Below are 23,918 nucleotides of genomic sequence, written 5' to 3'. Positions count from 1 at the left end.
GAGCAGCTGGTGAGCAGGCACTGGGGGTGGGCAGCGAGGGGGTGGGGCCTCTTGATTCTACAGATCCTGAGTGCACATTCCAGCAGGCCAGCATTCCCAGTAAGCAAGCCAGGATTCTTATGATGTGGAAGTACCTTGGGAATGACCCCTGGGAAATTAGAAATACTGGGAGATGGGGGTTGGTGTGGGGTGCCTCAAGGAAGGAAGCTGCTGGAAGAAATGGGTGAATGAGAATATTGTGAGAATCAAACTTATCCCCACCAGACCCCTACACAAATGTGCTGTGCACAAACACTGAGACAGACAGACATACACACATGCATGCACACATCCAGGATTTATGGCCCATCAGCATGAGGGAGCCCAGGAGAGCCAGCCTGCCCCTGGGCTGGCCCCTCCCCAGCTGCCTTCTCTTGCTGTGACTTTCCCATCTCCATCTCTCCATTCTTTTCTCTTCCCAGACTCGCTGCTCTTTACTTGTGTCAGTTTCTCTTACTCTCCCAGTTCATTACGCCGGCTTTCTGCTAACTCTCAGCCTCTGCCTCTTTGTCTTTCAGTTACTTTTTCTCTCTCGCTGTGCTTCTCTTTCTTTTTTTTTTTTTTAAGATTTTATTTATTTATTTGACAGAGAGAAACACAGCGAGAGAGGGAACACAAGCAGGGGGAGTGGGAGAGGGAGAAGCAGGCTTCCTGCGGAGCAGGGAGCCCGATGTGGGACTCGATCCCAGGATCCTGGGATCATGACCTGAGCCAAAGGCAGACGCTTAACAACTGAGCCACCCAGGCGCCCCATGTGCTTCTCTTTCTATCTTACTCCCCTCTCTTCTATTTCCTTGGACCTTCCATCTGTCCTGACTCTGCTGCTCTTCAGCCCAAGAATCTCCCGGTACCTCAACTGCCACCCCAGAGCCTCAGAGTGATGGGAAGGAGAAAAGAGGCTCTGAATGAGGCCCTGCTTTGGTGGGAGGTCTGGGACCATAATGTGTTATGATATGGGATGGAAGGGGGGACAGGGAAGCCAGATGACCAGGAGAGAAGCTCAACTAAGGGAGAAAAGATGAAAGGATGGAAGAGAGAAAAGACACAAAGAGCAAACACTAAGGAGAGGAGGGTAAAAACTAAAGGTTCCCTTTAAGTGTATTTTGGGTCAGTCTGAATGGGAGGAGCTGAGGGGCATCTACTGAGTCATTGTGAGACCCAGATCCAGCAACAGGATCTGGAGACCCAGCCAGAGAAACAAAGATGTGATGTCCACCAGGCAGCCACAGTTCTGGGCTCTCTCGCCTACCTGAGTTCTCACAGACCTTTCTCCTCTGCAGACAGTCTTGGAGTGCTGGTTCCCTCCCCACCCACCTCCTCCTCCCCTAACACCTCCCCTCACCACCAGTGCAAATGACATCAGCTCTGACTGCCACTGTCCTCAGCCCTGCTGATGTACTCTCCCATGGGTAAAAGAGGCCAATCACCTCTGCCCCATCCATTCATTCTCCAGCCCAGGAGCTGGGGCTTATACACGCCAGCACCCCAGGATGGAGTAGGAGGTTGCTGTACCAGGAAGCCATCTGCAGGACACGGTGGAAAAAAAGGGGGAGCCTGGGCACCAGGGGAAGGGAGAGGAGCTGGAGGGGGGCACCTGAGGAAGAGGGGCTGCAGCACTAAATCACCCTGTGGGGGGGCTTGCTCTGCCTGAGCTCAGTGGGGTGGGTAAAGGATAGATATTTGGGGAGGGGGAAAGAATGGGGAATCGCCACATCTGGCAGGCAGGTGTCTGGCACTGTTTAGGCTGCAGTCCCTTTCCCATCCAAAGGGGAGGAAGGGGGGAGGGAAGGAGGGGCTTCCCAGGGTCTCCTGGGGAAGAGGGAAAAGCTTACAGAGACCCAGAGGCCCAGAATCAGACAGAGACCAATGGAGGGAGATAATCAGACCCTGCTCCCCAGTTTCTGCTTTAGTTAGTGCTCATAGTCCTGAAAGAAAATTGCTGGCCAAAGGACTGGATAGGCCAGGGCACCAGAGTTCCATTCCTCGTGGGAAACAGAGAAGGCAGGAAAAGTTCAAAGCAGGCCAGGCTGGGGAAACAAGCTCAGAGAATTTCAAGTTTGAGAACTGGTTAGAACTCCATTCTCTTGGGGCGCCTGGGTGGCTCAGTCGTTAAGCGTCCGCCTTCGGCTCAGGTCATGATCCCGGAGTCCTGGGATCGAGCCCCACATCGGGCTCCCTGCTCAGCAGGAAGCCTGCTTCTCCCTCTCCCACTCCCCCTGCTTGTGTTTCCTCTCTTGCTGTGTCTCTGTCAAATAAATAAAATCTTAAAAAAAAAAAAAACTCCATTCTCCACACTGTCACTGATCAGCAACACCCCGCAACTCTCACATTGACATGCCCTCCCCACCCAGGGTCAATGCTGGGTGATAAGTAGACAGGAAGGCTGGACACTGCTTCCCCCTCTCAGACAGGCAAAAACAAAGATACCTAGCCCTCATGCAGCCCCCTGTACCCCAACTTTCAATGCTGGACTACAGGGATGATAACCCAAGCATTTTCTTTTTTTTTCTACCTGCTGAGGGGGATTCCGGGCAGAGGTGCCCCACAGTTGCTGAGCTTAATTGCCAGGTTCTCATAGAGCAGGAAAGACTGGGCAACTCGGTTGCATGTCTTGATGCTGGAGAGGCTCTTCCCACTCCCATTACCTTCCTTCCCTCATCCTTTCCTGAGGTCCTAATGTGGTCTCTCCTGCTTACTCCTGGAATTGCAGGCCCATGTTATGAGCTGTAGAGGGGACTGAGGAGACCCTTCAAAACTGCAGTGCAGAGGAGGGCTCCCCACACTCCCCCCTCCTTAAAATCCTGCAGAGGAAGGGGGAAAGAAAACCAAAGCATTCTCCTGTCGCCGCGGCAACCATAAAACCCCCAGCTAAATCCATCTTGTGAGCTCACCGCCCCATTAAGATGCAGGGCCAGGCTCTGCGCCAGCCCAGCCACATTCATTTGTGCGAATAAAGGTGGAGGAGGGGGAGGGGAGCAGGCTCTGGAGGGACGGGGAAATGGCGAGAAGAGGTTATTTACACCACCGTCCTGACCTTCTGGAGCAGCGCTGGCTCCGATAAATAACCCGCTCAGCGCCATTTCAGAGCAGGAGTGGGAGGTGCAGGAAGGGAGCAGGGGCTGAGGAGAGCCCCCACGCAGGTGCGCGTCTCCGGGTTACTAATGGCTGAGGCGGGAGCAGGCAGCTGGCTTTGGGGGTAGTGGGGGGGAGCAGTCAGTTCCCTGGGACTCCCACTGAGAAAATACCACCCCCACCCCACCCCTGGCGCCAATTTCCAGGCGAGGGGACGGAGAGATGCCAAGGAGGCAAACAGCCCCGTAAATTAGGGATGGGAGGGGGGGTGGAATGCTGGGGAGTCTCTGAGGTAGGAGGGAAGAAATATTATAAGATGGGGAGTGATGGGGGGATGCGCTGGAGGAATAGAAGCAGCTGCCAAAAAGAGAGGAAGAGGAACAGAAACATCACACAAAGGCAGTTTGGAAAAAGAAATCTGTTTTATTCCTCTTTGCACAGAGCAGTATATGAAGGTGGCTATCTCCTGACTCCATACATCTCTGACACAAAAGTGCCCCCTCAAATATGCCCAGTTATTCACCCCACTTCAGTCTTGGAGAACTGGCAGTTAGTGGGTGGGACAGAAGGCTTAAGTCTCAGGAAGGTTTTTTTGAGACATTTTTGTGGCAAGTTTTGGGTCAAGGGGAAAGATTAGACCTCCATCTTCCAGGGGAAATCCAAAACCCAAAGGTTTTCTGAAGAAAGGCACCTCTCTCAGCGACCTAGGGAGGGAAAGAGCCCAGACCTACTGCCTGGATGTAAGGCTGAGGCAGAGAGAAGACAGGGTTAAGCAGCAGAGATCGCAGACCCAAGGCAGAGGAGTGAAATGCATGTGGGGGAGGGAAGGGGACAGAGCCCAGAGGCCCAAGTCATAAATCCCATCCCCTCCCCAGTTCTGAGCAAAAACTCTTCTTCCCAAGACTAAAATGGAGTTTTAGTTCAGGGACTGGCTTTGCTCCAGGGCACAGCAAGGACAAGCCAGGCAAAGATCCCATGGGTAGGGAAGGTGGAGAGTCAAGGTAGTGGACCAGGAGACAGACACTCCTACAATGAACACTCACAGACCATAGCGGTTTTGAAGCTATAAGCCAGGATCAGGGTAAAGAATGCAGCTGTGACTGAAATACAGAATTTTATAAGCCCTATCCAATAAAATTTAAATCCCTGCTTCTTCCACTCTGTCCCCTGCCCATGAGCTGTTCCCAATCTTTTTTCCAAGGCTGGAGGACAGGGCAGTAAGAAGGGATGGGAAGAAATGCTGAGGCCAATAAGTGGGGCTGTGGCTGAGACTGGATATGCCACCCCCACTCATCCTATAGAAAAGAATTCTCTCTCTCCCTCCCCTCGCTAACATATGTGCTGTTGGGATGAAGGCCCAGCAAAGGCAAAGGGAGGAAAACACTCAGCACATTCTTTTTCCCGCTTTGATCTCAAGTGTAACTGCAGCAAAGGGCAGAGAAGTTGAGAAGAAAATATGGGGGGTAGAACATGAGAGCATAATCTGGTGTAAAAAGGAAGAGGGTGCTTCCCCTACCCTGCGTTTAGAATCTGCTGGGAGCTTTACTCCCAGACTGCAAAAAAAGTAAGAAAGAACAGGAAGCATACATGGGGGTTTGGGGGAGCAACCACAGACAGAATGGAGATTTAAGGATCCCTTGTGATCCCCGAGATGACCCTGAGAGCATCAGTTGGGGGACTGGATGAGAAGTCACAGCAGACGTGTGGATTTTTTGAGGGGGTGAGGAGCCAGGAACAGTGAGGTCTTCACCGAAGGAGTGACCACTTGATCTGTTCTTTTGCTGACTGCAGCACCTGCAGGGACAAGGGCAGCAGTTGAGGGGCTTGCTGGGGGGCAGGGCAAGGACAGAGACTGGGGCTCTCCTTCCCCTCACTTGCCTTCCCTGTCCTTAGAAGAATGGCAAATACAAAATCCCCAAGGGTATAGGGATGGGAAGAAGCTCTCTAAGGCCCTAGAGGATTGTCAGTTTGGGAAATTCCAAAAAAATTCAAATCCACTGGGGGGATGAAGAGAGAAGAAGTATACCTGGGAGGAAAGAAAAAAACTGGGGGTTACTGGACATATGTTAGAAAGGAGGGGTTACCACATCCAGATGGACTTCTTGGGGAGAATTCCAAGTAGGTAGAAAACAGAATCCCTCCCTTGCCTCCCACATCAGGTAGACAATCTATCTGCAAAGTAGCAGGATGGATCTGCAAAACCTGCTTATTCTAGAATATGCATTTCCAGCTTAGCCCTCATTTGAATAATAAGAGGAGAGAGAGAGAGTGTGTGTGTGTGTGCGAGCACGCGTGCGCATGCACGCACGCACACACACACACACACCATCTGCTTAAGGCAAGCCTCTGCTGGGGAATAAATCACTGAATGAGGCATCAGGCAGGGAGGGTTTGAAGGGTACAGAGCAAGGCTGACAGCCACTGCTCACAGGAATGTGGGATAGGAGTTGGGTGGGTAGGGAGTGTTTGGCTATATGAGTCCCCAGTTCTCTGGAATAAGAGGGAGCCAAGAAAAGATGTGCCTTCAGGCTCTAGACTCATTCAGACTTGGGCTGGGGTGGAATGCTATTCTAGCCTCTTTAGTGGCCCAGTCCATCTGGAGAGGAAGAAAGGAGAAAGTCATACCTGAGACACGGTCTGCTCCGTAAGGGGGACATCTTCACCCTATGACACAGAGAGACAAGCATTTAGCATGGGAGAAAGCTGGAGTAAGTAGTCAGTGATGGAGAAGGAAAAGGTAGTTCTTTAAACTGAAGCAAAAGGCAGATGCCTGACTTCTCAGTCCCTTCTAGGTAGTACAGCCACAATTTCTTGGCCAGAGGGACTGTGAGCAGGAAAGGGTCATTTCATCCATCTTCTGTTTTAAGGCAGGAGGACTTCTTAAAAGATTTATTCCATTCCAAGTAATCAGCAGGTTATCTGATCCTCAACTTGGGGGTGGGGGACCTGATTCCCTAGTTAGAGAAGACCTTCCCTGAATATCAATATCACTAGGGAAAGGATGAGGGGGAGCCAGGGGTAATTTAATGGATCCCGCAAGGCCCGATGGGTAACGACAGCATGTTAATTTGAAGAAATAAACTGCTGCAACAGCAGCCTGAGAAGGGGAAGGCGGGAGTGGGGTGGGGGGGACCCTCTCTCTTGCCACATAGAGACATATGTTAGAGGAGAAGATTAAACTATGCAAATGGAGCCCATGGCAGTTAAGGGAGAAGATTCCCATTACCCGACATTGTCAGCCTTCACTCTGCAGAGGTCAGAGCTGGGACATTCTATGAATGGGGAGATTTGCTTTGCTTAAACATCTCTGCACCCCACAATTTCCTGGTAGTCCCTCTCTATACCCACCATTATCTCTCTAGCAGACTTGGAGGCTTCTATGGTTAACTCAGAGGCCCCTTTCTGATATTACTACCACCAAAAGAAGACTGAGGTTCTGGCAAATAAATGCTTCCTAACAGAGAGGTGCTGTCCTCAGACTTTAAGACAAGGAAGACACTCCCCTGACTCACCTGATTGGGATCCATCCCCAAAGGAAGTTTAAGTCAAACTCAAGTTCCTTTAAGTTTCAGAACCATTAATATTAAAGTTTCTTTTATTCATCTTTGATTTAATTAAGTATGTATTAAATGTCTCCTCTATGCAAAGACTATATGGGATCCTGGGTACCAGGTAAGGGGAAAAGTATGCTCCTTCTGCTTCCCCTCTTTGAGATAAGAAATTGAAAGGGAAGGGGAAGGTTGTATGTATTCTATAAGCCCTGACCTTTAGATGCATTTAGCAGGTCTGGCCCTGGAGGGTGAGTAGATGGGGGATGTAGGGGAGCACACTCCTGCTTACCCTTAATGCCACCCGGTGTACCACTTGCTGGGGATCACTCTCTAGGATCACCCTAAGAAGACAAAGAAGAAACCAGCATTCACTCTGTCCTGAAAGACACACTCATTCATTGTGGGGATACTGTGGTCACTCAGGCCACTTGCCTTAGGACAGAGGCAATTATCCGACCCCCTCACCCCAAATCCAAGGAGGTCCAGGCAGGTCAGAAAACTCACCCTCCATCTACGATTTCATCCACAGCCAAGAAGAGCCCCTCCATGTTCTCCAGCAGAGCTCGCTTTTCTACATTTTTCCTGAGTCCCCAAAAGAAGAGAAAAAACCAGCCTGTGTATAAAAGGAATCCTAGGACATTGTCTGAGTTGGAGATCCAAAACTAGACCAATAAAATGTCTCCACCAACCACAGAGACTAAAAAGTAAGCAAGAACTTTTTGGCTTATCCACTCTAAACCTCTTCTTACTCTTAGTTGCTGAGTAAGGATCAGGAATGTCAGGAAGGAGATTCAAAAAATACAGGCAATTTCTGGGCGCCTGGGTGGCTCAGTTGTTAAGCGTCTGCCTTCGGCTCAGGTCATGATCCCGGGGTCCCGGGATCAGGCCCCATGTCAGGCTCCCTGCTCAGCGGGAAGCCTGCTTCTCCCTCTCCCACTCCCCTTGCTTGTGTTCCCTCTCTCGCTGCGTCTCTGTCAAATAAATAAAATCTTAGAAAAAATACAGGCAATTTCTGACTATTCAAGGGTTGATTATCCAGAGCTAGTTTCTTCCCTACCTACCGTGATGCTGCTAGTGACACTGCTCATAAACACTGACATCAGTGGGTGGAAAAAAGGAAATAAACAGCTAAACTCAATCTGGAAGTGGCGGGAGGTAGAGAGGAATTGAGGGCAAACTCTAATTGTACTTAAGCTCTGACAAACCTTCTAAGCCTCTCTCCGCTCCCCCCCTTCTCCCCCTCCCTCACCAGCTCTTCTCAGGCCTTAAAAAGAAGCCCAACTAGGGGGCTGGGAACAGTCAGGGCCCTCATCCACCAGCCTTAGATCCGGTGGTTGTGCATGTGGCCAGTCACATCCGTCAGTTTGACTCTTTCACTAGATCACCAAAATGAAGTCTATTCATTCACCTGGCTAAGAAATAAATCATCCCCTTCCTGAGGAAATCTGAGCCATTCGCCCTGCTGATTTTGTGGGGCTGAGAGCGCCTGCTGTTCTGCTCCGGATGGTGGATGGCTGTCTGTACTGGGTTCACTTGGGAGCTGCTGGGGGAATGAAGTTCAGACTCCTGGATGTTTTCAGGAAAAGTATCTTATATCTCTTCTGTTGCCCATCTACGTGGGGAACAGAGGGCTGCTGGGGAGGTGGAAAGGGAGGAGAGGGTAAATGGTATATTCTTCCTCTTCTAAAGAAGGGAAAACCTAAGGGCTGAAGTTAAAAATTGGGAATGTTGCCTCCATTCCTAAGGCACTAATGTTATATCTGGGACATTTCCCTATGCTTGCCCTTTCCCTACCTTCTAATGAAGTCTAGGAAAGCACATTAACGGTTCTCAGAACTCTGACATAGCCACTGGGTAATAAAAGAGTAGAGAGACATTGCTCCCTCCCAGTCCCCTTTCTTAGGAGAATTATCCCACAGGAGGGACATACTTTCCATCCAGTCCTCCCCATCAGTGGGAATCACTCTGAAATAATAAGCCTAACTTCTCAAGGTAAATCAATTCTCTGGAGCCTCTGCTAATTCCCCCACAAACCCTTGGGCCTGATGAATAGTGACTTTATCTCCCAAACAGATGTCAACAATGGCCTGCTCACCTCAGCATCTGGCTCAATGAGTCAAAGAGGCAATTCAGAACAGCCATGAGCATCAGCTGTTGGGAGACAGAAGAAGCAGAAGGATAAGGTTCAAGGCCCTGAAAACTGCTACATGAACACAAAACCCACGAATTCATTAAGCATCAAAAGACACAGGCTTTCATAAAGGACCAAAAGCATAAGGTGGAAGTGAGAGCAAAACAGGAAGAGGACCTGTGGTTTCTCACAGAAATAAATTCTGCTACACAATCCCACAATTCGAGGTCTCTCTTTGACGAGACTATTCAAACTTTCCCATCACAGTCCTTTACATGTCTTTGCCAATGGTATATGCGTTACCTGATATCTCAGGTAAAGAAATCAGTATCCAAACAATAGCTAAGGTCAGAGGGTTAGTGGAAAGAGCATGGCCTTTGGCGTCAAATAGATTTGGGCTAAATCCCAGTTGAGCCATTTCTAGATATGTGACCCTGGAAAAGTTATTAGGTTGAACGATATGAAACTGCCGCTTCTGTAGTTCAACAGTGGTCACATGCAAGTAATTTCATACCATTCCTCATGGTTTGGTTTCCTCATCTATAAAACAAGGGCACTAATGCCCAAAACTCACAGAAGTGCTGTAAGATTTAGGTAACAATGTACCTTACAAAGCACTTAAAAGTAGTAAGTAGTAAGAACTTCAGAAGAATTGGTTCTCTCAAACTTTTACTTTTGCTTCAAATTATGTGGGGGCTTTTTACTTATCTACTCTCCTAGACGTTGGAGACTTAGCTGAGGTAAGTAGCTTTTCCTGTGCATAGGAAGCAGGTTAGGACTATACCCACAGTCTTCTCAAGTTGATCCATTCAGAATGTATGGCTTCAAATGACCCCAAATGTTGGCTAATTGACCCAAACTCAGTCAGGTGTGGACCCTTCATAGCAGGAGCAAGCATCCCCCCAACCTTGACCAAACCTCAGAAATCCATCTTTAAGGGATGCCTGGGTGGTTCAGTCAGTTAAGTGTTTGATTCTCGATTTTGGCTCAGGTCATGATCTCAGGGTCATGAGATCAAGCCCTGTATCAAGCTCCACACTCAGCACAGGGTCTACTGGAGATTCTCTCTCCCTCTCCCTCTGCCCCTACCTCCCCATCACCACCCCCACACCGTATGTGCATATGCATATATTCTCTCTCTCTCAATAAAATCTTAAAAAAAGAAATCCATCTTTAAAAACACTATACAGGGAAGGCCACTGATATATGTTAGTATGTATTAAAATATATATGGTGTCTCCTACATGGAGATAAAAAAGCAAGAGCAATTGGCACCTGGCTGGCTCAGTCGGAGGACCATGCAACTCTTAACCTCGGGGTTTGTGAGTTCGAGCCCCACACTGGGTGTAGAGATCACTTAAATAAATAAAACTTAAAAAAAGAAAAAAGAAAAAGAGCAATTGGGGAAAACTTCCACTCTAGGTTGATTTGTTTGCTAGGCCATGTTTATGAGGTCAGCAGGGATCTCTGACAACTTTATTAGCCCAGTCAGAAGCCAGAGGGACGTGGCACTCTAGGGTCCAGAACCAGTAACTATGTCCTGCCTATGGTTTAGGAAGTGGGATCAGAGATAGCAAAGAGGATTCTCACCTCATTTTCATAGGAGCTGCCAATCACATAGAAATAGAGATCGATACTGCTTTTGTATACCACTGTCAGGCCTTCCAAGAGAGCGATTTCACCTGGGGGGGGGAGGGGAAGGTGGAAACAGTGGGTGGCCTGAGATAAGAAAGCAGGATAGAAGGAATTACCGTGAACTCCTGGCATTCAGCTGTTTGGGCTGAAGTATGGTAGGTCATAATAACCCCCAAAGACCAAAGTTGACCTGCTTTTTCTTTCCGGGTAGTAGCAGAAGAAGGGAAGTACAAACTTGGGGAAATCGAAATGTATCTTCTCCTCTAACCACCTCCCCACCAACTACCCTTATTTCCCTCCTTGTATATGAGACAGGATACTAGTCGATCCTTCGGAGGTGAAAATGCAGAGCGGTCACCTTTACAGACTTCCATTTACCTGCCCTAATGGATGCGGTACAATAAGCAGAGCTGCAGTTAAATTTGTCAAGTGAGGCTCATAAATCCAGGGACTAGACAGGTAGCTAACAGCCAACCTTCCAGCACGGTATTCCCGCGTGAGGTACACTCACCTCCCCATTACATTCTGGAGAGTTTATTATATGACGGGAGGAGGTAAAAAGAGAAAAAGGAAGCAGTCATTTTATCCTTTCTCTGCAGTCCTGCTGCCACCCCCTGCCCACCATGGTTCCCCCAACACAGGGAGCAGTGAAAGGAAAATGACCTACTGTCAGTCCGATGGGTCTTGTTGAAAATGTTCTTCTCAAAGGCCTTTTGCTCCTTGACACTGGGGTAGGTGTCGTCATAGTACTGGTCAGTGAGAAAGGAGATGGGTTGGGTCATTAGAGCTGGGAGCCCAGAATGATTAGTGTCTGTGTTTGCCCTGGATCTTGGATTTCTCTCCTTCAAGGCATGGGGTGAGGGAAAAATACTGACATGAAGGAGGAAGAACTATGGAGGGAGGGAATGGTCAGTGAGTAAGCAAATACAAAAAAAAGAAAAAACTTTTAAAGACCCTGCTGTAAGCATGCCCACCTCACATTTCTGAGACTGTGGGGGCAGAGGTCTACAAGCCCTATGATGAAGCTCTGCCCCTGTCTGCATTCTAGGGGAGCAATCCCGAAACTACTCTCATCAAGTGCTCTCTAGGAGCTACCGCACGCCGGGGAGCAGTGCTGGGGAACACAAAAAGCACTACAAGCACAGAACACTTCTTTCAGACCCTCACACACAGTATGAAGCTGAGGAATGGGGAAAGGCTGCATAAACCTCTCTAAAAAAAGGCAAACCCTACCCCAATCTCTCTTATATCTTAGCTCTCTTTTCTGCAAACTGCAAGAAGCGAGAGACCATCTAGCACATTGCTGAGCCCACTCCCAAGCTCTCCCTGGCACAGGGTGGGGATACAGGCTACCAAATCGCTCTGCTCTTTAGGGGCTAATCCGTCGCAGTCAGCTGAAGACCTATGACAGGTCTGGCATTTAGTAACTGGATAACTGTTTCAAAAGGTGTCCTGCATAGTTACATCCAATTACAGGGAGGAACAGCTGGTGAATTCTAAACTAATCTCTACCTGCTGATTGATTTATGCTGTGCTCGCCCGGAGTTAATACACCAGGGACAGAAAAAATTTCCACAGGAGGGGGAGAATATGGAGAGGAGAGGGGTGTCCTTTCTCCTCTCTTTCAACAGATCTGAAGTTAGAAACATCACACGGGGGACGTCAGGAGGTAACAATCTTGGTGGTGACTGCAGACCTAGGGCTGGAACCCTGTGGAACTGCAAGAGAATTCCCTGGAAAAACCCAGGCAGGGTGACAAGGCAGAAGGAAAGGGGAGAGGAGTGATGGGCACGGGGAGCCTGCTTCTCACACCCAGACACTGTACTGTTCAGAAACCAAGGTTCCCAAGCTTTTCCCTGATCTGATGCTGACAACAAAGGAGGTCAAAATCTGTGAGAGGCAAGTATGGAAGCAGGGTAACTAAGATACAGAAGCAGTTTGGGTTTTATCTGGAGTAGGCACAGGAAAATGTAAGAATTCTCAGAATTACAGTATCAAGGAATATGAGATAACAGGGGCAGTTCCAAGATCCAAATTTCAGAATAAGTCTTTGTCTTGCTCCTAAGTGAATTTCAAAGGGAATCTCACCTTGGCAAAAAGTCGATCTCCATCATTGTCCAGAATCAGGATGGCTTTGACAGTATACAGGGAGGGTTCCTGAAGAGATATGAACATACCTTCAGTCCTGAAGGCTCCTGCCACCACTGGCAGACCAAATATGTTCCCCTAGTCCCACTGGGGCTGCAAGGGGATACAGAGGTGCCTCTGTATGTCCCCTATCCCAGCCTGCTTAGATTTAGGCAATTCCCACTGAGAATGATCAAGTGGTGAATGAACTGAATTGAGGGAGGGGGCATTTCAACAAAGGACTCCAAAGCAGCATCAGAGAAACAGTTTCTCTGAGCCAGACTCACAAAGGGTTTAATCAAGGTAGGTCATGCTGTTATTTCCAAATATTATGCTACAGTTATTTTCCAAATTACTCTCCCTCCCTGGTCTCCCATGCACAGGTAGGTATGGAATGTGACCAGATTAATTAATAGGCACTGCACGAGGCTATCTGAAAACAGGGTTGAATGCCCTAGTGTACTTGGAAGTTTCTGCAGTCCCAATGCAGTAGCAATGCAGAGGCATAAAGCAAGCCTTCCCTGAACCACCCACACACTGTGCAGAGGGAAATGAGCATACATGCATGTGCACACATTCATGCACACAGACACACCAGTTCTGAATGCAACCCAGTGAGACATCCATCTTCCAAGACTTCCCCTATGATCCCAATTCTTCTACCACATCCCCAACCACTACCACTTAACTTCCCAAGACATAAACCAATCTGAATTTGGGGGGAATTAAGAAGTAGTAAGAAGAGGGGCGCCTGGGTGGCTCAGTTGGTTAAGCAGCTGCCTTCGGCTCAGGTCATGGTCCCAGGGTCCTGGGATCGAGCCCCGCATCGAGCCCCGCATCGAGCCCCGCATCGGGCTCCCTGCTCAGCGGGGAGCCTGCTTCTCCCTTTCCCTCTGCCTGCCACTCTGCCTACTTGTGCTCTCTATCTCTCTGTCAAATAAATAAATAAAAAATATCTTAAAAAAAAAAAAAAGAAGTAGTAAGAAGAGAATCTAAGAAGCCTGGAGCCTAGATACAATGAGCAGGAGGGGAGTGTTCTTTTACTACCCAAAATCAAATTTTGAGGATAATGGCTCTCATAAAGGAACCACAGCCTCAGCCTTAATGGTTACACTCAACTGCAAAACATAACACTTTGCAAAAGCTCCTCTACTCCTGCAACGTCTAGGGAACCAGCTAACCAGGAGACGAAGAGGAAGGAAAGGGAGGCAGTGTTATGTGTATGGAAGGTGTCTGCAGGTTCACATTTCTTTTTTTAATATATATATTTTTTAATATATTTTTTAAGTAGGCTCCATGCCCAGTGTACTCACAACCCCAAGATCAAGAGTCGCATATTCTACCAAGTGAGCCGGTTGGTGCCCCTCACATTCCTTGAATTTCTAATCAACATTACTTACCATTGATATCCCTCCCCTGTACTATGAGAAAGGGCTGTTGCTTTGCTGCCTCCCTTTCCTGGCCTTACTTAGGAAACCCGCAGTCCTCACAGGGGCTAAATATAATCTCCAAGCATGTGTTTAATAAAGACCCAAGAGTGAGGATGAAAGAATTATTGCCAAGGATCTAGAAACTACAACCTCTACAAAGGTAAACTGTCCCATGAGGCTCCAGGAGGTTTATGGTTCCATGCAAAGAACCAACCCTACCTCAGGGAGTTAAGAATGAGAGTAAAGGGAACCCAGTCTTTTGACAACAGGGTGATGAAGAATGTAAGCTTTCCCCACTTGAATTCTTGAGAACAGCAATTTTTGTGTTTTGTTCACTGATTTATTCCAAGTGTCCTGAACAATGTGTGACACACACTAAACTCTCAGTATTTGTTGAACGATTATGAGAATTAATGAAGTGTGAGAATAAAGTAAAAATTTCTTGAAGCAGTAAGCATCTAAGGGACCCTCTTATAATTAGACTTCCAAATATAGGTAGACATTCTGGTGTGGCCATTTTGGGTGATATTACTACCAACTTATCTCTCCTCTGATAAACACTTAAGAGATGTCCACCCTATACACATTACTCCCTGGAATAAATACTCTGTCTCAAAATAAGGAACTCTGTGTCTAGCAGAGGTAAGTCCCCTAGAATATCATCTAAAAGGTCACAAATAGAAAACCTTTCCTAACTCCTATGCCCCACAGAAAGATCTTCCCATAAAGCAGGCTCAATGCTATAACAACTGGATCCTCAATTCACCAAAGGGAGATACCAATGGGAACGAATTTCCTTAACAGAGGAAAAGAAGCCCACAGGGAAGGAAATTTAGAAAAGATCATTTTTCCTACAGCCTTTTCCCTGGAAATCTTTGGCTCTGTTCCTCTCTCTACATTCACAGGAACCTTGGAGAACTTCCTAATGGTTTAAACTGGGCATTGATCTGGCATAGGTAACTGGTTCTCGCAGCCAGAGAGTCTGGCATCCCTAGAAAGAATGGGATGGATCCCAAAGAAAAGAAAAGCCCTGGGGTGCCTGGGTGGCTCAGTCGTTAAGCGTCTGCCTTCAGCTCAGGTCATGATCCCAGGGTCCTGGGACTGAGCCCCAATTCGGGCTCCCTGCTCCGCAGGAAGCCTGCTTCTCCCTCTCCCACTCCCCCTGCTTGTGTTCCCTCTCTCGCTGTGTCTCTCTCTGTCAAATAAATAAATAAAATCTTTATAAAAAAAGAAAAAAAGAAAAAAGAAAAGAAAAACCCTTATAGCCACCAGCCAACTAGGAAACAATGTCCTTTGCCCTTTGAGGCCAATGGGGTATGAGTGCCTAAAACTGCTGGCAAAGAGAGAAAGAGATCCCTGGGTTCCGCTCCTAGCTTTCCTCACTGGCTTCCTAGAAGATGTTATCAAGGAAACTTCCAAAATAGGAACTAGATCTTACTGGAAAGGATAAAAGGCAAAGGAAGGCAGGGAGAAGACCAGATCTGACTTACTACAGCTCTGAAAGAGGTAAGAAGGCACTAGAGCAAAGGCTGGTCATTTCAAACTTCCAAGGGATAACCACACTAAATAAAGCCAAGAACGTAGGCATGAGTCTAAATGCTGCTTTAACTCTCCACTCTGCTACAGCTGGAGCCAGCAGCTTCTCCTTTACTTCTCCTGCCACCTCCTGACTGCTGCCGGTTCCACTTCCGCCGGGGGCCTTTACCTCTCAGGAGCGGGGAGGCCAAGAGTTCCTCTCATACCATAAAACCAGCCAGTTTAAAGGCCCCAGAAGCCATTACTGATAATGTAATTTCATCTTAAGTTTTTGCAAAGGGCAAGTTTATAAATAACTCCCAGGTATTGAGAAATGGGCCTCCTGGACAATGGACTAGGCTTGACCTTGTAACACATTAAATGCTGATTACTGAAAAAGACCCTACAAGCTTAGGGCCATGTTCAAAGGATTTCAAAGGTCTATTCTTCCCTCCCACTCCCAAATGTGTAGCTGCTAGAAAGCTTTCGAGACAAAGTTCTGTGATGCACTGACTTTCAGAGAGCCACAGCCTGAGTGTATAACAGAACTTCACCTCAAATGCTAATAGTGCCTGGAAATGATGTGTAGGCAGATTGGTTTGTGGGAGGTGGGTGGCTCAGACAGATTTTCCTGTATGTTTTTATTATCAAGAAAACCAGACTGGGCTCCTCAGGAGAGCTGAAACAACACGGAAGAAGCAACTAGCCCGCTGCAAAGGAGTCTTTGATCTCAATCAGAGGCTTTCTGAAGCCTGGTGAAAAACATCTCCCAGTACCCACGCCCCCAGCACAGAGGGGACTAGAGGAGGAAGTCATTCCTAGTGCTGCCCCCTGTGGGCCTTCGAATGACCTGCAGCGCTTCCTCAGAATTATAGTCAGCAAAAATATTAAAAAGGCAGCTCTGGATAAAAGCTCTCTATTTGTGTGTCTTTTAAGCCAAACTAGGAGAGGTGCGCTCTGAAAAAGCACGGGAATGAAGTCAGCTGACAATGTATACAGTAAGAGGGCACTCTGGGATAAAATCATGGAATGCCACCAGAAGAGGACTGGGGCGGGCGGGGCGGGGGGATGGATAATAAGTCTTTGCAGCAGGCAGACAGGACATTTGAGGGCTAAGACTGGTTACTCTATTTAATTCACGGGGGAGGGAGGGACATGACCAAGAAGCCTTTGTGGAGTTAGAGGATGCTATCCACAGAGCTGAAAGGGCACAAGTAAGAATCCAGTTGAGATTCCTAGAAAGTTCTTCATTTTCCACTTATAAAGAAATCTTTATGGCCATGCCAAAAGTAGTACCCTGGCTTGGCAATAGGTTTTGAACAACAAGAAACAAGATGCTCTTCCCTCAACCCTATTTATAAAGTAAAACCAAAACAGTATAAACTAGAAGGAAAAATTCCTAGATACCACTCCCAGCCACATAGCTAAGCAAGTATTTTGCTCCCTGATTCTGTGCCAACTTCTTTAAAATGAAAAGCTCCTCTGGGGTTGAGGGCTCCAATTTGCCAGCCACAAGCCTAGGGACTTAAATGAAAAGAATTAACTCAAGGATTTGACAAGGAAGCATAGTTTTTATACACTACCCAAAAGTTTGCTTAGATTCAAGCACAATTCAGGAAAGACCAGGAGCCACAGGTGCCACGGAACATAACCCAGATGCCATGAGACTAAATACTGGCTACACAGAGGAAACTGAACACAAGTCTTAGGAAGGAAGAAGTGATGTCAGGAAGAGACACCTAGGAAGAATCTTCCTATCTGACACAGATACAAAATGTGAAAGCACAGTCACTACTAAGAACTCATACGCTCCAGGAGAAAATGTCTCTAAATTCCTAAAACCCTTTATTATAATCTGGATCGGCCATTAATTCAAGTTCTACCTTTCTGTGGGACTCTGCTTCTTCATCAGAGAAATGAGAGGCCTGCCCTAGATCAGTTAAAGTTAATACCTTAAGTTACCGAAGACCTCTTTGGTAAGCTGATGAAATCTATGGACCCTGTTCCCAGAAAAATATACATTCACAAATTTTTATGATTTCAAGCTCAGAATTAAATATGATACTTTGTGAGGATAATAAGATGGTGTAGAGAGGGTAGAAAAAAAGGGGGGAATGAGTGATACTTTTATAAATCACCCCCTCTCCTCTGCCTGGCACCAAATAATGATTTCAATAAATAATGTGTGTGGCCTTCATAAATTAATGAATATGATTGAGAAAACTAACGCAGCCAGCAGGGGGAGCAAAGGTCAGCACCTTTCAATGACTAAATTTGGTGGCTGTGAGACAGGAAGGACAAAGGTAACCAAGCCCAAGCTCTTCAGGAATGCAAAATCTCAGGTCCTCTCTTAACATTCAGAAAGCTGGGCCCCTGGCTGGCTCAGTCAGTTGAGCATGCAACTCCTGGTTTCAGGGTTGTGAGTTTGAGCCCCACATTGGGCCCAGAACTTATTTAAAAAAAAAAAAAAAAATTCAGAAAGGCTATTTGTAGAATTTTTCCCCCGGGGCGACAAAGTAAATTCTCCAACTGTTATGAAAGTGAAAGAATTACAGAAATGCAGGACACAGCAAGCAGCACTGGAAAGAGAGAGGAGTTGAACAAGCAGAAATCAGAGTACTCCACACCCGAAGGCCTGAGAGCAACATTAGAACTTCCTGCCTTCCCAGTTCAGTAATCCAAGAGTTCTCATTTAAATACCACTCAGTAAAGGGAAATATTAAATGGAACTAGATCTATTTCTGCTGAGTCCTTAGTTATGTTTCATGCTTTCTGCGCCCCCCACCCCCCCAGCCACTGCCCCACATCTGCTAGTCTAAGAGAATGAGTTAACAGCCTCTGTGTTCATCTTTCAGTCTATCAACCCAAAATTCAAAATCGCACCCCGAGGAGTAACTGCTATCCTCTGCCCCAGTTTGTCTCCCTCTAATAAGTCCACAAAAAATAGAAAAGGGGTGGTGTTGTTTTTTTTTTTTAAGATTTTATTTATTTATTTGACAGAAAGAGCGCAAGCAGGTGGTGTAGCAGGCAGAGGGAGAGGGAGAGGGAGAAGCAGGCTCCCCGTAGAGCAAGGAGCCTGATGTGGGGCTCCATCCCAGGACCCTGGGATCATGACCCAAGCCAAAGGCAGTTGCTTAACCAACTGAGCCACCCAGGCACCCCAGAAAAGGAGGTGAAGAAAGTTAGTAGAGCTATCCAAACCTGTGGCTGTAGGTGGTGATATCTGCCTTGACAGTGCAAAAACTAAACAGCCAGATAGGGATACATGTGCTTCACCTGCAGCCTGAGACTTCGGTGACACAGCAAGAAAGGCTTCTGAAGAGATGGATGTGGTCAAACACCAGAAAACGAAAGCTAGGAAATCTAAGGGTAAGAGAACTCCTGTACTAATCAGATCTGAGAGAAAGGCAAGACAGAATGTGAGTGGGCCTTTGCCAGTACCAGCATCTTATAATGTGCATGGACTCAACCTCCCAATCCATCTTCGTCAGCTGCTTGAGGGCACTCTGCCCTCTGTCTTTCTAATTACTTTACTATAAGTGGATAGGTAGACACTGATTCTTTACTCTGGTTCAATCCTTTATTTGCTTCTTGAGTTTCCCTTTCCAAAACTAGTTGTCTTGTCAATATCCTAACTCTAACCAAGTCGTGTAAATGAAGTAAAAAACAGCAGCAAATATCTAGATGAAAAAGACCCTAAATCTGCCACTAGGCTCCCTCAAATATCTGGATAATTGCATTCATCCTCTGCCACGAAGGGAAGACCTGGCTTTTCAAAGATCTGGCTTTCTTCACATGGAGAACCCCCCTCCTCTTTTGACCGTGTGACAGCTCCCCTAGACCTTTGTTATAATTTATACCTTGCCAGGGACCAACTCTTTCCCACCACTGTGAAGGAGAGGGAAAAAATATATATGAATACGTCGGAAATCTATAACGAGGTCTTTTTGGAGGGCAAGACATGGAGAGAGTTAGAAGCAGCGTCAATTGCTCTTTGGGGGTTTTAGTTCAAGCTGAGGTCTGCTTCCAGCAATCAACCATTAAAACAAGCCGGCCAGAGTAACAGCACAGTTTATTCTGATCATTTAATTTGAAGTGTCAATAAATTAAACTTCAATCAATTAAACTAGGTGTGCAATAACCCAGATGGACACCCCGACACCAACATAATCACAATAAAAATTTTTATGGCTGCCAGGGACCTCACCGGGGGCAGCGCTGGCACTGCTCGCGCCGTAGCTGAGAAATATATCTCCACAGTGCAGGAACGAGGAGATTGCTTCTCCTAACGAAATGGAGGGGCCAGGCACCGGCAAGGACGCAGCTGGGAGAGGGGCACAGGGGACTGCCAGGAACGAGATGGGAGTGCTTTGGGGGCTTAATGTAATTGATACCTTTGCCCAGAGCAGGGGGAGGGGGCATTTAGGCCAAGTACCTCTACTGTTAGTGCCAAAGGAATTTAACAAAAGCCCCATTAAGATGATTCAGGAAGCGAAGGCCACAGAGCAATATCAACCTTTAAGTCATTGATGTATTCTGTATAGTTTCCTCCTCCATATATACGCACACCCTTGTGCACTCTGGATGCCCTGAGTTTTGAACGAGGCTTAGAATTCGGGATTTGGTCATTGTTTTAGAATAAAAAATGTTACTAAGGGGAGAGAAAGGATAGAATTAAGTCTAGTCGGACAAACACTGGAAAAACACTCAGAAAGTGAATCTAGAGAGGATTAGGAAAAACGAAACCTATGATGAAAGATTTAAGGTTCTAGACTGCTAGAGTAATTCAGTTTTGAGAAAAAAAGGTAAAGAGGGAAGGGAGGAAGGGGTAAGTCATTATCTTTAAGATTTCATTGGTTATTAATGGAGAATGGTGACCTGCAGAGATCCATCTCCACTCACAGCTAAGAAAGGGAGAACCAGCAGAAAACAGCGGGAGAGAGGAAGCTGAGTCCAAAGATGCAGGCTGGGAGCACTATAAAGCACTGGGAAGGAAGGTGATGAAAGGGTCTCTTTCCTTAGAGACTACAAGAGGACCTGAGAAAGATTAAATAAATCTGCTCAAAACCTAGAGCCAGATTACTTAATTCAAGGAAGAAATGTGACCCACCGTAAAGTACCTAAATGAAGGGAAACTACTGGTATTTAGAAATTCCCGGGGCGCCTGGGTGGCTCAGTCGTTAAGCGTCTGCCTTTGCTTAAAAAAAAAGAAAGAGAAAAGAAATTCCCATAACCAGACCAAATTTCGGCAGATGTTTCTTCTTGACCCCCTCTAGATTACCCTTCCCTTCTTCTCAATATCCTATGGCTGTGTGCCTTGTAGAGGTGAGGATAGAAAAATATACTTTGATCAGATTTCTCCAGAGGTCCAGCCAAACCAGGAAACAGAAATGTGAGAGGAAGCCGACAAGAACTTTAGAAGGTGTCTGCCCTCTTTAAGTTAGAGTGTGGTCTGTTCAATATTATCACAGTATAGTAAGCTTTAGTTCAGTAGAGAGCTAAGGTAAGATCCAGGGATTCCTCATACTTTTCACAACAAAGATGGCAATAAGTAATCAAATGCTGTTGAGTAAACAGAGAAGGGGATGAGGTTAAAAAGGACCAATGCAGGAAGGTGACTCTGAATCTGTTGGGGCTAAATTTCGTGGGCCGGTTTGTGAGGGTAGAGAAATAAAAATTTAGGGAGGATCACCTGATTCTCAACTAGGATTCCTCATCTGAAGCACTGAATACTGAAAACTATTTAAATAACTGCTTTTTTTTTTTTTTACTTCTCCCAAGGATGGTACAAACTAGTACCACTGTGGATACAGAGAAGTTGATTCATTACATTAATGAATGCCTTAGGGTTTAACTCTCCTAGAACTCTGGTCGAGAAAAGGCTGGAATGGTGAGAAAGATATACAAATTCTTTTTTTTTTAAGATTTTATTTATTTATTTGACAGAGAGAGACACAGTGAGAGCAGGAACACAAGCAGGGGGGTGGGAGAGGGAGAAGCAGGCTTCCCGCGGAGCAGGGAGCCTGATGCGGGGCTCGATCCCAGGACCCTGGGATCATGACCTGAGCCGAAGGCAGACGCTTAACGACTGAGCCACCCAGGCGCCCCGAGAAAGATATACAAATTCTTAATTGGGGGCCCAAAATATAATGAAATTGTAAAGAGAAAAAAAAAAAAAAGTTGGAAAGAGCTGACAGAAGAAGGAAAATACTAGTTTAATATAAGAACTCTGGAGACCAGCACACGTATTGATACCTGTTAGTACTTTGTCCCCAACAAAAGCTTTATATAACTGATATTTAAAAGTACAATTCTGCATACTGAAGAGGTAGAAAGTCCATGATGAGAAAACCTATAGTAACATGAGAGAGACTTAGTCTGGGAGGATGAGGAATCAAAACTCAATTGTTTTGACGTGTGCTTCCTTGAGCCATCCCTTTTCCCTGCAATTTGGTTTCCCCTAACCCCATTACATAGATTTCTCATGACAAAGAATCAGTACGGTTTTAAAAGCAAAGTTCAGGGGTACCTGACCAGTTTAGTAGGAATCTGTGAAAGTGGCATCTTAGGTATAGATCAAAATGGATATAAGGAAGAAGCAGATTGAAACAGACTTCACTGAGGAAGCAGAAACTGAAAAATGAGGTAAGAGAAAACGTGAGAGACTTTCACATATACCTCCTTCAACTCACCCCTACACACAGATCTCTTATTAAGAGGGCTCCCCAAGCATCATGTCCCTCAGTCCTATACCTCTAAGCAGGCTCCCTTGTAAACAGATGTAGGGAGCATTTTAAAATTTTCTAAAAACTTCCAAAGAAACCAACTCCCTGGAATTTATCCTAGTCTGTCAACTGGTTAAGAATATTGGCTAACTGCCTGGTACAGAAAATATCTTATTAAAAACTACTCAGGGGGTGGGACACCTGGGTGGCTCAGTCGGTTAAGCATCTGCTTTCGTCTCAGGTCATGATCCCAGGGTCCTGGGATCGAGCCCTGCATTGGGCTCCATGCTCAGCAGGGAACCTGCTTCTCCCTCTACCTGCCACTCTCCCTGCTTTTGCTTTCTCTCTCTCTGACAAATAAATAAAATCTCAAAACCAAACAAAAAACTACTCAGGGAGTGCCTGGCTGGCTCAGTTGGTGGAGCCTACGACTCTTGATCTCTGAGTCACAAGTTTGAACTCCACACTGGGTGTACAGATTACTTAAAAAAGTTAACAATTTTTAAAAAACCTCAGATTTTAAGCTTGCTGCCTGACTTGACCAATCCATACGATAAGAAAGAATTATCCCTATCTTTGCCATTTTGAAAGAAAAGAAATAAAACCTGTTATTCTCTTTTACCTGATGAAAATCTGGATATGCACATATATTAGAGCTGAAGGAAAAGATACAAGAAAACGTCTTTGGAAAGAACCTGGAATTCAACTCAATCAAGGAAGGAGACTGGGAGCTAAATTCCTATACAGACATATATACTAACATCCCAAATTGCAAAACAGAGCACTTTAGAGAGAAATCCTCTAGTCCAGTTCTAAAGAAGGGGTAATAGCATTTTATTTGTTTTAAATATGGGCAAGGAATCTAAAACACCCTTTAGCCACCAAAATGCTCATATAACCAGAGGAAGAGTTAGCATCCCAGATCCTGCACTAAGAACTCCTAAAGTCTTAGTGGGGAGAAAAAAAGAACAGAATAAGGAGTCTGGAAAAATATTCTATAATCCTGCTAACTCTATCAGGTATTCCAGAACTTTGATGGAATACATTTACCATGACAAACCTACATAATGGGGATTAACAGGAGACGGAAGTAAAAGGAAAACCGTTTTTGGAAGAAATGTAACGTTATTATCAAAGGAGAGTCAAACTGTGACAACCATGAGGAGGACCCTGTGATGACAAACACCTGCAGTCTATTCTTACAATTTGGGGCTAGTTTGAAGGTTTGGAGAAAGTCAAACCAGGCTATCATCCATAATGCTCAGAATGAGGGGGAACCTAAAGGACCCCGATCCAGTATGCTTATGATACTGTGCATTCTAAGGACTCCATGTGCTCCCTTCAACTTTCCACGGATTCTGCCCTCTCCCCGGAAGAGCTTCCTACTCTAAACCGAGGCTTTAGCTCCTACAGTTCCTATAGTAGGCCACACACTTATTCCAGGGACTGGCAGAAGCTTCGGTCCCCGAGGATTACCCGGAATTCCCCTTTCTACCCCCACCCAGTCAGGCTGAACCCCAACTCCCAGCCCCTCTGGACACCGCAGCAGCTCGGCCGCCCCTCCAGCTCCTACCAAAATCAACGCCTCCATCTTGCCCCGCAGCTGGTGCCGACGTGGAGCCGCAAAAGCTACACCGTCGCTGATTGGCCCCGCGTCCTCATTAGACCCCGCCCAGGAGGAGGATTATTGGAC

General features: G+C 46.5%; 1 protein-coding gene across 1 annotated transcript; it reads right to left on the bottom strand.

The window, feature by feature from the left end:
• Positions 1-3,514: 3,514 nt before the first annotated feature.
• On the bottom strand, positions 3,515-23,918 carry COPZ1 (coat protein complex I subunit zeta 1). The gene is made up of 9 exons (XM_036124234.2): positions 23,799-23,918; positions 12,517-12,585; positions 11,096-11,177; positions 10,384-10,475; positions 8,758-8,813; positions 7,167-7,244; positions 6,952-7,003; positions 5,737-5,775; positions 3,515-4,905 (listed from the first exon to the last, which is right to left on the bottom strand). The coding sequence occupies exons 1-9, from the start codon at positions 23,814-23,816 to the stop codon at positions 4,858-4,860; spliced, it is 534 nt and encodes a 177-aa protein (XP_035980127.1). The 5' UTR covers positions 23,817-23,918; the 3' UTR covers positions 3,515-4,857.

The sequence above is a fragment of the Halichoerus grypus genome, chromosome 6 (genome assembly GCF_964656455.1).
Source record: "Halichoerus grypus chromosome 6, mHalGry1.hap1.1, whole genome shotgun sequence".
Lineage (NCBI taxonomy): Eukaryota > Metazoa > Chordata > Mammalia > Carnivora > Phocidae > Halichoerus > Halichoerus grypus.
The sequence above is the reverse complement of the archived record's forward strand: the minus strand, read 5'-3'. Positions and strand labels throughout refer to the sequence as shown.

Coding starts and splice junctions, on each gene's coding strand:
- COPZ1 (XM_036124234.2), bottom strand. Junction 7,245..8,757: donor TCATTGAGCCAGATGCTGAG/GTGAGCAGGCCA, acceptor TTGGGGACTCAG/GAAAAATGTAGAAAAGCGAG. Junction 7,004..7,166: donor GATGAAATCGTAGATGGAGG/GTGAGTTTTCTG, acceptor TTGTCTTCTTAG/GGTGATCCTAGAGAGTGATC.